General features: G+C 40.3%; 1 protein-coding gene across 1 annotated transcript; it reads right to left on the reverse strand.

Annotated features, from left to right (window-relative positions):
- Positions 1–6,486: 6,486 nt before the first annotated feature.
- Positions 6,487–8,971, reverse strand: LOC306996867 (uncharacterized protein; the record flags this gene model as incomplete). Its single annotated transcript, XM_079609770.1, has 3 exons — positions 6,487–7,216; positions 7,297–7,656; positions 8,962–8,971. 3 exons carry the CDS (start codon positions 8,969–8,971, stop codon positions 6,528–6,530), a joined length of 1,059 nt encoding a protein of 352 aa, XP_079465896.1. The 3' UTR covers positions 6,487–6,527.
- Between the last annotated feature and the right edge of the window lie 9,067 nt (positions 8,972–18,038).

The raw sequence follows: 18,038 nt of genomic DNA on the forward strand, positions 1-18,038 counted from the left end.
CGAGCATTGGATCGCTGTTTATTTAACCGAAGACGGCCCGGCTTGTTTTTTCGACAGCTTCGGTAATCCGCCCACCAGCCCTCGCTTTCCAAGCAGCATCAATAACTTTCTAGCAGCCAACGACGCCGATGTATTATATTCCGACAGACGAGTCCAGGATTATTCATCGGACACCTGCGGACAGCACTGTCTGTTTTTTCTCTATCATTTAGCTAGAGGTTACGACTATGACCATGTGATGGGGCTATACACCGATGATTATATTAAAAATGATAAAATGGTGTCCCTGTTTGTGAGACGTTTAAGACCTTATGTTTGTAATGCTAAAATGTTATCCTGCGTTCACTGTGTACAGACGTGTTTGACCTATAAATAAATAAAAATCTTAAAACTATTACATTTTATCGTCTTTTATTGAATCATAAGATACATACATACAAAATATAAGCAATCATTAAAATTCCAACCATTGTCTTCGATCGATAGTCGGTGATTTAAACACAGAGTCTTCGGGCTCTGGATCCAGGGGGCGCGAATATCTTCGTGCTTTTTTAGAATGTCTAACACGGGCTGGGGTTTGGGAGACGGGTTTACCCTTTAGAGAGTTAATCGTGCTCCTGACCTGTTGATTCGGCACCGTAGAAAAAGGGATGTTTAATTCGGCAAAGGCGTGCAGAAACTCTGCCCATCCTACAGGTCTCCGGTCATCCCGAACCTTATGAGGGGCCGTGACATTTTTTAACAAATCGACCATGTGTGAACCTGGTACGGCTTTACCCCTGAACACAAATTCGCCCGATTCGTTCCACGAGGCTAGTCCTTTAGCTTTAGACATCTTGTCTAATATGTATCTGCTGTTTTTCACACTTCTCGAAGGCACATTCTTCAGAACTTCGTCCACCACAGCCTCCCCCGCTCTGCTGTCTTCGACGCTGGCCACGGTCTCTGGTACATTTTTATGAGCGGGCTCGGGTAACGAAAGCGTTAAAACACTGGTCTCACGTTCGCCTTGTTTAACGATGTTCAAAAACCTGTTCAGGGTATTTGTGTAAAGTTTGGCTTTTTCGTACGGGCTCAAATCAGCGCGGAGTAAAATTTTTCTCATGGCTTCGTCCAAATCGTTTTCCACGGTCTCGCGAATGGTCTCGCGAACATTTTCAGTTTTCACCTTATCCAGTTGATGGCGAGGGACTAAATACATCTTCTCTGCGTACTCCATCCTATCGATTGGCTATCAAGCTCGAAAGAAAGGGTACGGCTACGCTCAGGAGTGGTAAAAGGAATCCGCCCTTTTGGTTGAAGACTCGTTTCTTGGCCGCTATGCCAATTTTTTTATTGGCTACAAATTTAATTTCGGCTTTTTTCTTTTTCAGTTTTTGATACTGCTGTCGATTGACAGGAATCGTGCCGTAGAGGATGTTAAGAGCCAGTTCGCACAGCGATAAAATGAAATCGTCGGACGCCGATTGTAAAATAAGACGTCGTTGTTTAGGAGACGCTTTATGTAGCAGTTTTAACACCGGCAGATGCTTACAAAGTCTGGCGGACATGGTGATGGATCACGCTCTTCTTTTTTTCGGAATATAAACCACTTGACGGTCGGAAAGCAATCCTGTTCTGAGACGGTACTGCTCAGGAGTTTTCGCTTTATAGTCTACCATTAGGTAACCATGAGGCTGGTTGACCGCATCGTGATAACACTCCATAAAGTATTTTGTGTTTCCGGGGTACATTTGACGGCCCAGCATCGCTACTTGATTCACGTCCCGAGGATTTTTAAACAGAATCATGTAATTGGCGTTTAAGCTGATGGTTCGACTGGACTTACCCTGTACAAATAAATTTTGCACAATGTAGATAGCGCTCAGATTGCGATGGTGACAGTATTGGGTGAAAACACGCTGAAGTTCCATGTTGGCGCTAGCCTGCTCCATCAAATCGTCCACGATTAAAAGATTTGGTTTAGTAACAGGGAGTAAATCATCATCATTCAGACTCTCGGGTATTCCTTGGACAAATTTAATGTCGTACAATTTAAGCACATCATCGTACAAAGGTTGCCAACAATCATACAGCCATACAATGTTTTCAATTTTCTTGGAAATTAAATTCAAACCCTTTTCCAACAAAAGTTTTACAAAATAAGACTTTCCAGAATTGGACGGTCCGCTTATAACACAACTAAATGGATGTTGGAGTCTGAAATCAAAATCGGAAACATCCAGCGACCCCCTGTGCATCATCTGATCAGTACCCATAAGGAAGGGTGGTGAAATCGGGCAAAAGTCTGCGCTTATTATACACCACCTTAAACTTTTTAACGACTGATTTGTTGTGCAACGTGAGAGTCTTTTTATTCCTCACAATGTTTTCCGTCTGAGCCAGGATGTATTTGTCTCTATCATGCGACGTCACATAGCTGTCAACCAGACCAATCAGGGATTCGAGACAGATAGCTTCGGAATTTTTTGCATTCAGCGTTATTCCCTTGGCTTTCATACACACTTTACCTTTGGCCGTCCGAAAACCGTACGATTTTGGTCCGCTAGAACAAAATTCCGTAATAAAGTCCCCGTCGTCTATTTCGCTCGTCAGCTCCCCCAGATGAGACCCGAGAGGGGGCTCCCACTGCGTGCCGCTAGACACGAATACGACGCTGTCTGTGTCCGAGTATAGCAGTCGATCGCCGAGTTTGTCCATCAATTCGTACAATTCCAGTCGGGCGTGCGCCGTTGTAAACGCTCCTATAAACACGTTAACGTCGCGCGTCTTACAAACGTCGTCGTCGTTGGGTTTATGCTGAACGAGAGCCACTTGGTCTGAGACGAATGTGAAATAGGACAGCGTGTCGGTATTGCCAAAAACGATTCTGGTGAATTCTTCGGGGTCGTTCACGAGAGTCGTTTGAGGAAGCCGTTCGCGAAGACAGAATCTTCCCCAAAGCGAGTTCATAGCTAATTTTGTGATCGCCCTTTGTGCGGCGTTGTATTTGATCTTTTCGGGATCGAGTTGAATCCCCTCTTTTTCAAAGTAATCGCGAATGTAAGTCTCTTTCTCGGCGGCCGTGACGACGTTGGAAGGGTACCCGGACGCTTGCTGTTTCAACCGCAAAAACGTTTTGACGTAACCGGCAAACAACGTGTCTGATCGTTGCGGAAAATGCCAAACCTCGTCTATCTTGGCCACCACATAACCTTTCTCGATGGCTTTTAAAAGCTCTATACTGACCCAACAGCCTGAAAGCGCTCTTTGCTCGTCCGTGTGGGTACAGCTCGCGGTCTGGTTTTGCTCGTGACAGCAAGACCTGCATAGAGGAAACATAAGTTTGCCTTCGCATCTGTACGGGAGAACCGGGTGCAGTAATTTGCGCGGAGGGTAGACCGTCGCTTTGATAAGCCCGTAATAATTTTCAATCGGTTCAAAATCTTTGAAAATGATTTCTGGATGTTCGATCGGATAGCTTTTCCTAGCCTGACAAAAGGGGTAGAGACTGGTGAAATCGAGATAGCGTATATTCTCACCTTCGCAAACTTTGTGATAGAGTTTATAGGCGTTTGTTCTCCCTCCGTACAAAGCCAATCGGGGTTTCAGTCTCTCTGGGGCAGAATAATCGGACATAAATTCTATCATAGAGGGATCGGTCTTTTTCATGTTGTTCCATTTGCATTCCCAAAGAACCTCGATTTGCAAACCGTACGCGTTCTGCAGAATTTCAACCTTATCGTCAAACTGTCTCCTGAGGACCCCATAGGACACTCCCGACAAGGGATGTGTCTGATGAGGTTCGAAGCGACAGCAGTGTCCATGGAAGAAACAACCATTGTATTCTAAACCGTGCTGGACACCATTTTGCACGTAGAAACCATCTAGAAAGTACTTGCCGATCGAAACTTCACCGTGATTTAACGCATGGTGAAGGTCCACGTTTCGAGTCTTTTTTACATACTCGAGCCATTCGATCGAACCATTTGAGTAAGTTTTGCTCTGTTGCACATAGGCCTTGTTATGGGTCAGTGCGATCGTGTTTCTGTCGAGATAATGTGTTTTGAAGATCCCCATTGAACAGCTAGCGAGCGTCGTGAACCCGAAAGGATCTAATTGCGTGCATTCGATGAATGATTGTCGGAATTTCATGCATCCTTCTCGTAATAAGACCACGTCGTTAACCCCGTACGCGTAGAGTTCTTTCCTGAAGTCAAACCACTTACCCTGAACCGTGCTGTACCAAAGATCAAAGTCTTGTTGGGCTTTAGCGCTCATGTTATCGTACCCGTAGAATGTTTTGTCGGGGTACGGGCCAAAATATTTCTCATTTTCCAACGAATTGAAGAGATGCGGAAAGTACCCTTTTCCAGACGTATCCAAGTCTAAGGCCGCGGGCATTTTGGCGAGAGCGAATGGAAAAAATGAGTAGCTATCGATATAGCGCTGTGCAAACGGAGCGTCATACATGTGGATTAATTTACATCCCTGCATTATGACCTCGATCGCAATCCCGGCTTTGCAAAAGTGCTCAAGAAGCAAGAAGGAATCAAACCGTGAAGAAAAGTGCGCTATAAAGCAGTAGCCTTTATACCGCGGTTGTCTGAAGCGGCTGATTAGCTTAGCTATGCAGTCGGTACCCTCCGCCGTAAACTTCTCCCCTTTGAACGTGATTGCGCAAACAAAATTGGCCACGTGCCTGCCGTTTTGGTAACGCGTTTCAAAATCGTAGAAAATGTATTTCTCGCACATTTCTTTAGGCGCTAGGGGCTGTATGAAACATTGATGCTCGCCGTCATCGTGGAGAAGTTCGCGACAATGCACGCATTTGTCTGGGGCGCAGATGTGTGGGGTTTTCTTGTCACCCGGTTTTACGTCGTAACGTCTGTTACATAGTTTGCAAAATTTAATAAGATCGCAAAACGGGTATTCCTGACCAGGACCTGTTTTTTTATGCATTTCGAAGCAATAGCTCGATTTACAGTAACGCAAACAGTCGGGGCAATGTATGATTCTTTTAGGGAACCTGTGACAATCAGCGTCGAAACAGACATTGCAGGCGTGCTTACATTGATGATTTCTGCGCTTTGAGTACCCCTTATAGCAAAATTCGCACACGTAGTCCGAACCCAAGAACCCCGTCAGACTCATTATCAGAAAATAATGCGCGTTTTCATGAAGGTACAGACATACCGTTTTTGGATGGGGTTCATCGCTATTTTTGTACGTTTGTAAGATCATCGCATTAGATCTGTGAAATACGACGATTTTAATGCCTAGAGCGCGTTCAAACGAGGCTATGTCGCTAAGAGCGATTGGATGTTGGATTGAAAAGCCGGCGCTGTTTTGGATAGCGGCAGCCAGTTTTTCTAGCTCACTCTCGGGTAATTGAGGGTAAAGAAAACGCGCAAGACAAATAGAGAAACACAAATTATTTGAAATATTTGCGGGGCAAAATAAACTCGTCTTTTTTCTTTTGATTACCTGATCAACGGCCAGATCTGTGAGTTTACGACGAGGACGCCCTCCCCCGTAGCGGTTCAGCGCTAAAGATGCATCCAGGTGAATCGTGTCATCGGATAATAACTGCTCGTTGCTCTGTAAAACACGTTCAATTTGGTCGTAAAGCGAATCGATTTCGTAATTACCGGCGGGGGTTAAAACCCCGCTGATGGGTGTTTGTAGAGTGGGGGCTGACAAGGTTATATTGATCACAGGAGCGTGGCCGCCTATATCTCTAGCAAAGGTGACAATCTCGCTCAGCATATCGTGTAAGCGTGTGTGATAAGACGCCAAATCTGTAGAGTTGATCTCTCTCAGATTCATGGTCCTTCTCAACGACACACTATTGAAATGAGGTCGTGGTAAAACGTGATATCCGTTAACGAACCCACCGTCGCGAATCAGCGCATCAATGTCCGGACGATTCAATTGAGCCTCTGTAGGAGGCTCAGTCTCGCGTAAAGCGTTAGCATTACCTGATGGGACTGGCGCGTTGCTGGTCGATGGTGGTGAAGTATTATCGTCATTACCGGGAGGATGGTCTGGGGAATGGCTATTTAAAACACCGCCGTATTGTACAACGGGGTCGTACTGATTAACGGCTAATTCAAAAAGATCCAAATTAGGATCGGGTTGTGAATATTCTAGATTAAAAAAATACTGTTCTAAATCATCTGGAAGCGTTACAAGCTCGTCGGGTAGTAGACTCAGCAATTCAATCTCGTCCGGTGTCAGTTCTGTGGAGCATTGATCTGATTGACAACCGTGTGTATAAAAGCATTTGGAACCATCCATTTTTAAAGTTTCAGATCAAAAAGATGATAACATGGAATATAAGAGTATATGAAATCAAAGCATATATCAAAAAGCATACATGGAATATTACAATGTCATAGAGTATAAAAATCAATACATGATGAAGAAACATCAAAGCATGCGTGGAGTATAAAAAATCAATACATGAATGGAGTATAAAAAATCAATACATGATGGTTAAAGAAAAATGACTAGAACCATAAAAGTTTAATGAAATAGATCTATATTCAATCTATATTAATCTCGTCTATAATGGTGAGAATCAGATGGTGGAACATCAGCATTAATTCGCTTTGGAATTCGGTTAACAAGCGATCGCTTCTTTCAAAACCCTGATCCACGCTTGATTTCAAAGTATGAATGCGTCTGAATATTTCATTGAACACGTTCTGATTAAATCGGTCCTGAACATCGAATCTGCTATGGGTCTCAAGTTGTGCGGCGCGAAACCCCCCAAGGAGTGCTTCTAGTCTGCTACGGGTATCAATGTGTGCGTCACGAAACTGAGTGATCTGATTATCCTGGACATCGCGAAGTTCTATATATTTCGCGTCAATGGTAGTTTGCAAGTCACTAAACTCTTGAGCTAACGTCTCTAATTTCGCGTCAGTGCTAGCTTGCGAGTCACGAAACTGTTGAGCTAATGTCTCTATTGAATTTAGGACCCTATGCATTAGACCAACATCATTGAGTGATTCATCAACCGGTTGTGACACAGCTGGTAATTCTTCAACATCGATTTCTTCTTCTTCTTCGTCGTCGTCTTCCGGAGGTGAGGGAAAAGGATATGGGGTCTGCCCGGCGCGGGTGGTGGTGGTTGTCACCTCGTTCGTCCAAGAACTCTGTTCCCAAGCGGCGTGTTGAGGCGTGTCCCAGGTAGTCACGTCGTCGTCATGGCTTCTATCCGAACCCGCTGCTGTGTGTAGAAATATAAAAAGTATATTAATGGTATAACTCAATTTGAGTTTAAATAAAAAATAATTGAGTTTGTCTCACCATACAGAAATACGCTGTCAAGACTGGTTGTCGGACTGTTCGGTGGCACGGGGCAAAGAGTTTTCCTATCAGAACTGATCGCAGGTGTGACACGAGCTATTTTTCTCTCAGGACTCTCGAGGGAGGTAGAGTGATTTGTTTTTCTACTCTTCTTTCTCGACGGCTCCCCGCTTGGTCCGGGGGTCTGGTCTAAAGCCGAACCGGTAGGGAGTTTTTGATCCTCAGTTTGAGTCGGTGTCGGGTCTGACACGCCTCGTCTATCTGTTACGAGCAGGGTGGGGTGTTCGTCATCACCGTCGTCGTCTTTAGTCAAATCGACCACCGCCGTGAATCCCGGTTGTGTGACAAAATGAATAAAATCTAAAATAAATAAATAAATAAATTTAATTTCTCATAAGCGTTAAGAAGAAAAAAAAAAAACACTACGTCGGTGTTAGGGCTTGTTTTACCATCAGCGGCGCGATCTCCGTCCGTCAGCAGACTAGCTAATGTGAATAAAATAAAATAAAAGAGAGTAATTAAACAAGAGAATTAAAAAAGGTTCATTTTAATCATTTATAAAAGAATAGAAAAAGATCAGTAGCCTACTCACACGTGTCTAAGACATCCCAGGGCAGACTTTCAATGGTAGGACCTGTCGGGATAAAAAAATCCTATTATGAATGGTAACAGTTGTGAGTCTTTTATATGTATGAAAAAGAAAAAAAAATTATAATAATAATAATAATAATAATAATAATGTAATATCACCCCCAAGACGATAGGGGGCGCAATTTCATCATAGCAGCCGGTTATATCACCCCAAAACCGTTGGGGGGCGCAATTTCACCATAACAGGATGTAGTTTTAACTCCGGGGCAGCAGGTGGCGCCGGAGAGCTGGTCGAACTCAGAATCAATAACATGGTTTTCATAGTGTTTTAAGACAACGGTTAAAACACGATTTTATGGGTTAAAATACTCTATCAATATATCGAAACAGATCGATCGGGGTTATGACAAAGATACGTATCAAATTTGGTTTTGATAAACGATGTCAAACATATTTAAGAACAGTTAGCAACGTAGCACGCGCTGCTAAGCTAAACCGCATGTATTAGCACAAGCTCTGCTAAGCTAGACCATGATTAATAACCGGAGCGCTAACAGAAACAGTGCGCTGTCTTAATAAAGGTATATGGAGGGGCGATTTAATTCAGACAGATAGCAAACAGAATCGTAGCATAGCATGCTAAGCATCCGGCGGCCATTTCCTAAGGTCTAAAAATTTTTCATAATAAAAGTCCCCTTGTAAGAACGCAGTATTATCGTTTTTCTGAACATATAAGTTTCAAAATCATATTGATATAGCAACGTATGAATATATCAGATAAAACATCGTAGTTCAATGAATGTTTAAAATAGCAGAGCAGATTTTTAAAAATCATAGTTTATGATAAAAAAACCCTCTGCAGATAAACAGAGCATAATGGATTATAGCAACTTTTTAATTAAGTCAGTACAGTACATGAAACAGGGCAGTTGAGACATAATGACTCCTGAAAACATTGATGTAAAAACCAATCATATTACACTAATATTGTTCAGCACTATTGCATAATGAAGATGAGGGAACACCATTTTTAAAACCATTATTATTATTATGAATATAGAGAGGAAAACTTACGTTTTGCCATGATGAGGACGCTGGCCAGGGGAGAGACTGATTGTAGAGAGGGAAAGGGTTTGTATGATAGTCTTTGACATGTTGGGATCATTTATATACTATTCTGACGGGGAATGGTGAAAGAAACACTGTTGTGTGTCCAATAGATGGCGCCATTGGTCTATCCAATACACTATTTTCCTTGACCTGTCCTGACCTCTCTTCTCCCTTGAAAGGCTTTCAGACCAGTATTTCAGATAGAGGTGACACGCGTGCCGATACTCCTAAACGGCCAAAACCATTATAATTGGGAAATAAATTAGCAGATAGCTAAAGAATGTTTAGGCTGGCATTTTTATTAGCGAGAGAGCCTGTTAAACAGATAATATGGCTGGTAATTATGCCAGAGACTGTGAGAAAGGAAACAGGGTTCTTTGTTTAAAACTGAAAATCAATAAGATGTTTATATTTATATTATACATAGAATGTAGAAACTCTTTTCCCCTCTTCTGCTCATGATCATGGTGAGCAGAAGAGGGGCGCGCACAGCGGCCGGTCACGCGCAGCCCCATTTAGTGTTTTGAAACACACACACACACACACAGAGAGACGCGCGCGGCTGCTATAATGTTTTTGACAGGCAGACACAGAGAGAGAGGCGCTCCCCTATGATTTAAAACAGTGAGACGGCCTTCAGGAATGACTATATCCCGTAAAAACAAGCAGTCTAAACAATATTTTAACCCATTCGCAGCTTGTTCAACTCTCTCTAAAGAAAAAAGGTAAGATGATTTTATTTCTTATCTAGACTGATTCAGTAGATGTTTATTTTATATTTCATCTGCATGAATGCTTATCAACTTTAGTTATTTTATATTATAAGCATCTCATTTAAAACTTTGGCAAGTTATTTTATAATCATTTCAACTTTTTGTGTGAGGATTTTGTAAGATATGTATATTATTTATTTTATAGGCATTTATATTCTTTTTAAACAATAGTTGTTCCACTTTTGTGTGAGAGATATCGTTTACAGTTTCACATCACAGTACAACACATACACTCACTTACAGTGTGGGAGGGGCGCACAGACTGATATACCAGATTCTTCAAACGATCAAAACCATTCATCACAAATAATTGGGAGACAAACTTCAAAACACATATATTAAACCCATCTTCAAAACTATGACATAGCCCGATTAAAAAAAAAAGCTTATGCCAAATCATAGCCGATTCTTCAAACGATCAAAACCATTCGTCACAAATAATTAAAAGACCTTATCTCAAAACCATTCGTCACAAATAATTAAAACACCTTATCTCAAAACCATTCGTCACAAATAATTAAAAACCTTATCTCCAAACCATGATCTATATTAGACAGGGCCACAAGGTCAAACTACATATCACTTGATCGATGGCTAGCCAGGTCGCCGGGTCAAACCAACTGTCCTATTTACATGATGGATTGATAGCAGGGCAGAGGTCAACCCTTTGATCTCCTATAACGGAGGAAGCGGAAACCCCCCAAGGTCAAAGGTTAGCCTTTGATCCCAGATAACGGAAGGGGGCGGGGTGGGAAACCCCCGCCTAAGGTCAAAGGTCAAAGCCATTAATCACTTTGACACAAGCCCCCGCATAATAACTACTTGCGTGAACTTGAATTACCTTTTATGAAACCGCTTTAGCCCCAACTTATTTGTTAGGTTTAATCAAGTCGGGTTTTGGAGTTTAATCCCCGCTTTTCTTAGCATCTTTTATGGAACAGCCCCCTGCTCTGATCACATGCTCTGGTAATAATAGCTTTGTAGGACTATATTTTGTTTTGATAATTATTAAAATAACAATAATAATAATAACCTGTTAAATTGATTATGTTGATTATTGAAAAAGAATAATATATTGATATATTGATGTTTAATATTTTAATATAGGGCTATTTTCTGTTCCTTTTTTTTCCTGTGTTGTTTAATTAGGTGATTCTAAGTTTAAATATTGATGATTACAAGCTTGGGGGAAACGCAATTAATTGCAATTAATTACAGAAAATGTGCAATTAATTAGTTAATTTTTTTTAATCGATTCCCAGCCCTAATATATATATATGTGAGGACAAAATAAATATTATATATATATATATATATATATATATAATCCAAATATAAATTAAAGTCAAAAGCACATTTTTAGTACATAGTCATACCTGGAAACAAATCCTGTTCAAATAGGCTATATGGGCCATTCTACAGAATTGGTTCAAAGTTAGATTTGGAAACTTTTCTTTTTTTTTAAACATGCAAATTGTATAATATCCGAGGTAAACATTTCTAGTAATTGTGCAGTTAATTCTCATACTGTATTTTCAGAAAGTTTTGGAATACATCCTCTGGCCAAATGTGTCACTAATAAAAAACAATAATACATAATATAATGAGAAGGCTTATATTGACCTATAAAGATTATTTTACATCTACCTTGTAAATATATTTTTTGCTATTTTATTAAAAAGTGTTCAGATGTAAATCAACAACAATTACAATTTTAACAATATTTCAAGTGTAATCTTTCTTTTTTTTAAGTATCATACATATTTCAAAGTTAAGGATTCATTAGTTTGATATAGCCTAACGTTACATTGGAACAAACACTATAACATCTTGGTTGATGAGTTTATTTTTGACAAAACATACTATATATTTAACATATGAGCAGAAACTGGCTAACAAAAGCTTATTTGATGTCTACAGTAAAAACTTTATAGTCTATCTAAAACTAGTCACAACAGCGCGCATATATACCGTTCATTCATCACACACAGAAACGCGATTCATATTTAAACAGTATTTTTGCGGTTTACAGACACTATTCCATATCGCGATTACAACAAAGCATATAAGAATAAAAAACTTACTACTAATCCTCAACTGGATCCATTGCTCCTCGAAGTGAAACCAGCACTTCTGAGGTAAGTTTCCCAGGAATTATTCCTCACAGCCTTGCAAGATGACATTCATCTGATTAAACTTGGTGTGTTTTATCGAGCTGATGTGGCCGGTTTGCATGTTTGTATGTATTGCCTCAGATCATTTGCGTTTGAATAGCGCGCGCTCTCTGTGGGCGTGGTCACATTAAAGGCATACTATGCAGCTTTGTTTTTTTGTCAAACAGCGACCCCTAGTGTCGCTGTGGAATACTTGCACTGTCGTAAGAAGCGTCAGGCATGCAGGCACAGATAGACTCCGAAGATATTGACCAGGGGGCTGTTCCATAAACCAAGATTAGAGTATAAGCCAGACTTATTTTGGTTAGTCAGACTTATTGTCGGTTGATTCTGTTTCATAAAGCAAACTTAAAATAGTTCAAACTCAGTTACCCTGGCAACTTATGCTGGGAAACTAGCCTGGTCCAGGGCAGGCTAACTGTCAGGCTAAGCCTCAGTTGTTGCACAGATCCTCTAACACTGACCAATAGGAACACAATTACTGACAATCTCTCATACCATTATTTGACTTTATTAACCACTGTAAGTCCAAAAATAAATATACAGTAAAGAAAATCAACTTAAATAAGGCTACAATGATAAATTAGACAATATAGACCTAAAAACATAGGCTATATATGTCTGGGTTTATATACATATATATATCTTACAGGTTTTATTTTCTTACTGGCTGAATGTTTTGTGATTTAATTAGATAGTTTTAAAAATATGAAACACAACATTTAAAAGAAATAATTACAAAAGCACAGTATACATTTAAACTGGTAAGATGAATCTGAGCTTAGTAATTGCTATATTAACCTACACTTGATTTACCCCGTTACAATAGTCCCTTTACAGTTATTATCCTAAAAATACACTAAATTGTAGATTTAAAATTCAAAATAAGGCACATCTAATGTCCAACAACCAATATTTTAGCATATATATATTTTATGTACTTTATTATGTCTTTCAATTCAAATACATTTGACACAATTATACAAATGGACAGTTCCTTTAAAGACCCAATAAATCTTATTTTTCCTTCTACTTTTTTCTTTTGTGATAATACCCACCAACACATAAAAACAATTAGAACAACAACCATTAAGTACATAGTTAGACACTTTTACATATGAAAAAAAAAGGGAAAAAAATCAAACATTCACATATTTATATCAAACTCTTATAATGACACATAATTCATAATAAGTTATTAAAGTAATATTATTTAAATATCAAATATTAAATAAGTAAATAAATAAAATAACAAATAACTAGAATTAAGGGAGGGAAGGTTATTTAGTTATAGGCTAATATGTATTCCTTTATTTTATGGAATATTCTTTGATTTTAGAGTTGCACATATCTTTTCAAAATGTATACTTTTGCTCTTAATTTCATGTTATCCTCTCCATAATGAACTGTATAAACTAAATCTAACCAAACATTCTTGCTTTCTCCAAAAAAAAAAAAAAAGATTGCTTTAAAAGCTGTAATTCTCAGCATTCTAATTAAATAAGTATTAATTACTTATTACTTATTTCTTACTTTTTTAAAGTAGCTTAGGTCCTAAACCCAAAACTATATTTTGTATCTTTATTATATTATATTTGATGGTTTCTTAAAAAAAAATTCTTCCCTGAATTAGGCCTACTTCTGTTCAATTGTTTTATTATAAGTATAAAATATATGAGTTTAATGAGATATAAGTTCACTGCAACTGATCCAACATCCTAAAGATAAATTATTATAATTAGAAGATATTTCTGGTGTTATAAAATGTCGCATAGCCTATTAATTTTCCAAGCAAAATGTATAGTCAGAATTATTGCGCTCCTATTTGGCGCGCATGCGCGCAGCAGCGCTCGTTCAATGTGAAGTTTACAGCAAAATTGAACTATTTGCACGACTTTCTAAGATTTTCAGATGGAGAATATTCCTGTGAAATGTAAGTTTTGCAAACACCATGTCTCAAACGCATAAAACAGCACAAAATATATGCAGTTTGATGGTGGATCGATTTGATCTATGATCGACCTCCAGGGCTGCTTAAGAAACGCGTGCACACGCAGTTATCTAGACTAGATAAACCTGGATCAAATTAGTGGGATTGCGTGAACTTGAATTACCTTTTATGAAACCGCTTTAGCCCCAACTTATTTGTTAGGTTTATTCAAGTCGGGTTTTGGACTTTAATCCCCGCTTTTCTAAGCGGCTTTTATGGAACAGCCCCCAGGTGTTTCACGATTTCATACAAATATTAAGCTACTGGGGGGCGTGGCTTGGCCGCAATGGAGTAAGCCGTGTTTGACGTGAGCTCCCGTTAAACCTCTATTTTAACCAAAAAACGTAAGGTGTAATCGTTCTCATGAAACAGTAAAATATTTCTAAACTCCATCGGATAGTGGAACAAATCCACGGCGGGGCCCTGATGGACACGAGGCTGAAGAAATTTAAGTATACTGGATCCTCCAAAGCAAGGCCTAACACCTCTTCGGACCAGAGTACTGCCAAGAGCCCAGCTAAAGTGACCCCGTCCTCACCTGCTTCGGGAGAGATGGACGTTGAAGGCTTGAAAGCAGAGATTCTTCTCTCTCTGAAAGCGGACATTTCGGCGGTGATAAAGTCAGAGCTGAAAAATGCTCTCGCTGACGACTTCGAAATGCTCAAGAATGAGATGAAGGCGGTGAAAACGGAGATAATAAATAACACCGCGGCGCTGAAGTCCGAGATCGACCAGGTGAAAGGTAGCATCAAGGAGGTAGAGGGGGGGTTATCAGCATGGTCAGATGAAGTGGCTACTTTACAAAAAACTGTGAGTGAGATGAAGGCAGAAATGGCAGAACTGAAAACGAAGGGTGAGGATATGGAAGGGCGGATGAGGAGATGTAATATAAGAATCATCGGAGTCCCCGAAACACCTGACTCCAGTACTACAACCTCTGTTTCAAAGTTGCTAACTGAAGTGCTACAGTTGGATAAAGAGCCGTTGATCGACCGCTCGCACCGGAGCCTAGGGCCGAAGAATCCGGGCGGGAAACCTCGCGCCATCGTTGCTAAGCTTCATTATTACCAAGACTGTGTCCAGATACTACAACGCGCGCGCACTCGGGGTCCGCTCCGGCTCAACGGGGAACAAATTACCATCTTCCCGGACTATACGGCAACTGTGGCTAAAGCTCGGGCTGCATTCACAGAGGTGAGGAAGCTGCTTCGCGACCGACAGGGTGTCCGGTACGGGATTTTGTTTCCAGCGCGGTTTCGGGTCACGTACAGAGGGGAGGACAGGGAGTTCACTGACCCGGACAAAGCTATGACCTATGTCAAGAAGAATATTCTTCCTTCCGCGGAGGCCGCAGAATGTACATGAGACTGATCTTTTCAACTGAACATAATAACGTTACCTCTGCGACCAACGAGTATGGTGAACGTGTGTTTTTTATTACTGTGCCAGATGTCATCAGGTACAAATTCATAACACAATGTTTACATTTTCTATACTGTCCCAGTTTCTTATTGGTAATGATGTCCAGCTTGAATTGTGCTCACAGGCTAAACATACTATTTCATGTCCAGCTTAGTGTTACTACTAGTATTGGTTTGCTGCTTTTGCTTACTAGATATCCCGAGCAAAAACGAAAGACACTCAGTTTCAGTTTCAGTTTCAGTTCCTGATTATTATTATGGGTTAATTGGGTCAGCCATAGATAGTTTGCTATTTGTAAAGAGTCATTACACCTGGTGTAATGGTATTTAAGGAAGTTAATGCTGTATAGTTTTTTATACTTAGCATGATTAATATATTCTCTACCAAGAATTATAACTTAAGTTTACTGTGCATTGTTCCTAGAATTGTATTGCTTTACACTTTACTATTCCTTATTTTCTTTTTGTTAGAGGTTCGACGGGAGCCCGAGGGCTTAGCTTTATAGTTCCCAATCACAAGCACTTAATGTGTGGATTTTTTTCTGAGGGCTGTTGTGATCACCTTGTTCAGGTGGGTGATAGGGGGTGGGCAATTACTGGACCTATCTACGAACTGAGGCTGCTCTGCCAGACTTTTATCTTATTTTTGTTTATGTTTGTTTTTAATGTTTTTGTGTCTTTGGGTTTCATATATGGTGCTTACCTCTCTGTATACACAATATGGCCAATATAAATAATACAAGAGGTTATGATGGTTGCCCTGTTAACTTCATAAGCTGGAATGTTAAATCACTTAATCATCCAGTGAAATTTAAAAAAGTATTCTCACACCTAAAACAGCTCAATGCAGATATTGCATTCTTACAAGAGACCCATATACGTTCTTGTGATAGTTCTCGCCTGGTTAGGGGATGGGCTGGCCAGGTGTATCAATCCAATTTCTGCTCAAAGGCTAGGGGTGTAGCGATTATGATAAGTAAAAATGTACAGTTTACGGCATCTCATGTGCAAACCGATTCTGCAGGGCGATATGTCATTGTGGTAGGGAAATTATACTCGCTCCCAGTTATGTTAGCCTGTATTTATGCCCCGAACTGGGATGACTCTACATTCTTCACTAATTTTTTTTCTCGCTTACCAGACCTGTCTTCACATCATCTTATACTTGGCGGCGATATTAACTGTGCACTTTCTCCTCTTTTAGATAGGAGTATTTCTAAGAGGGCATCCCTGACGAAGTCAGCTTACGCTATTCAGCTTTTCCTGAAGACCTATGGTGTAGCGGATGTGTGGCGGTTTCGTAACCCCACCTCTAGGGCGTACTCTTTCTTTTCCCCGGTGCATAAGACATATTCCCGTATTGATTACTTTTTCCTGGATAAAAGAATTCTGCATCTCACGAAAGAATGTGATTACGGGGCTATGGTCATCTCGGATCATGGTCCCTTAATCATGAAATTGGACATTCCTAATACACAATCTGCATATCGCTCATGGCGGTTTAACCCTCTGCTTCTGTCAGAGGATGAGTTTACTAAGTTCATATCGTCTGAAATTAAATTGTTTCTCGATATCAATCAAACCCCAGGGATGTCATCAGCTACTGTGTGGGAGTCGCTAAAGGCGTATTTGAGGGGTCAAATTATTTCATACAGTGCAAGTAAAAGAAGGGCTAACACTGAGCGTATTAAAAAATTAGCAGATGAGATATTAGAGTTAGACAGGCTACATAGCTTTTCCCCATCAGCAGATGTAATTAAGAAACGCTTGTCATTACAGACAGAGTTTGATCTCCTGTCCACCCGGCATGCTGAATACCTTATTTCCAAATCAAGGCATGGTCATTATGAACATGGGGAAAAGTCCGGCCGAGCACTTGCTCACCAGCTGCGCCAAAGAACTGCTAATCAAACCATTTCTGAAATTAGTGATGAATGTGGTCAAAAATACACTGACAATGAGAAAATCAATTCCTGTTTCAGGAAATTCTACCAGCTATTATATACTTCAGATGGGCCCACTAACCCTGCTGTCTTAGAGGACTTTTTTAAATCCCTGAAAATGCCTTCTGTTGATGTAGAACTCTCGGCTGAACTGGAAAGGGATTTCTCAGTTAAGGAGATAGTGTCAGCAATCGGTACCATGCAAAGTGGCAAATCTCCAGGGCCAGATGGCTTCTCAACCGAATTTTTCAAAAAGTTTTCTGACCAGTTATCTCCTCTATTATTGTTAGTATTTGAAGAATCTTTAGTCACCAATTCCCTGCCCCCAACCATGCGTCAAGCAGTCATTTCTCTATTACTTAAAAAGGATAAAAATCCCCTTAATTGCAGTTCATACCGCCCTGTTTCATTGCTGAATACAGATGCAAAGATTCTTGCTAAAATGTTGGCACGTCGACTTGAAAACATTATCCCCTCTATTATTTCGTCTGACCAGACAGGATTTATAAAAAATCGTTTTTCTTTTTTCAATATTAGGCGTCTTTTTAATATCCTTTATTGTCCCACTCCATCAGATCCTGGGAATATCGAGGTGATGTTGGCACTCGACGCTGAAAAAGCATTTGATAGGGTGGAGTGGGACTACCTTTTCAAGACTTTAGAAACATTTAATTTCGGCCCTAAATTCATTTCCTGGATCAGACTCCTATACACGCTCCCAGTGGCTGCGGTACGCACCA

Source organism: Phoxinus phoxinus (genome assembly GCF_949152265.1).
Source record: "Phoxinus phoxinus genome assembly, chromosome: 4".
In the NCBI taxonomy this organism is placed as follows: domain Eukaryota; kingdom Metazoa; phylum Chordata; class Actinopteri; order Cypriniformes; family Leuciscidae; genus Phoxinus; species Phoxinus phoxinus.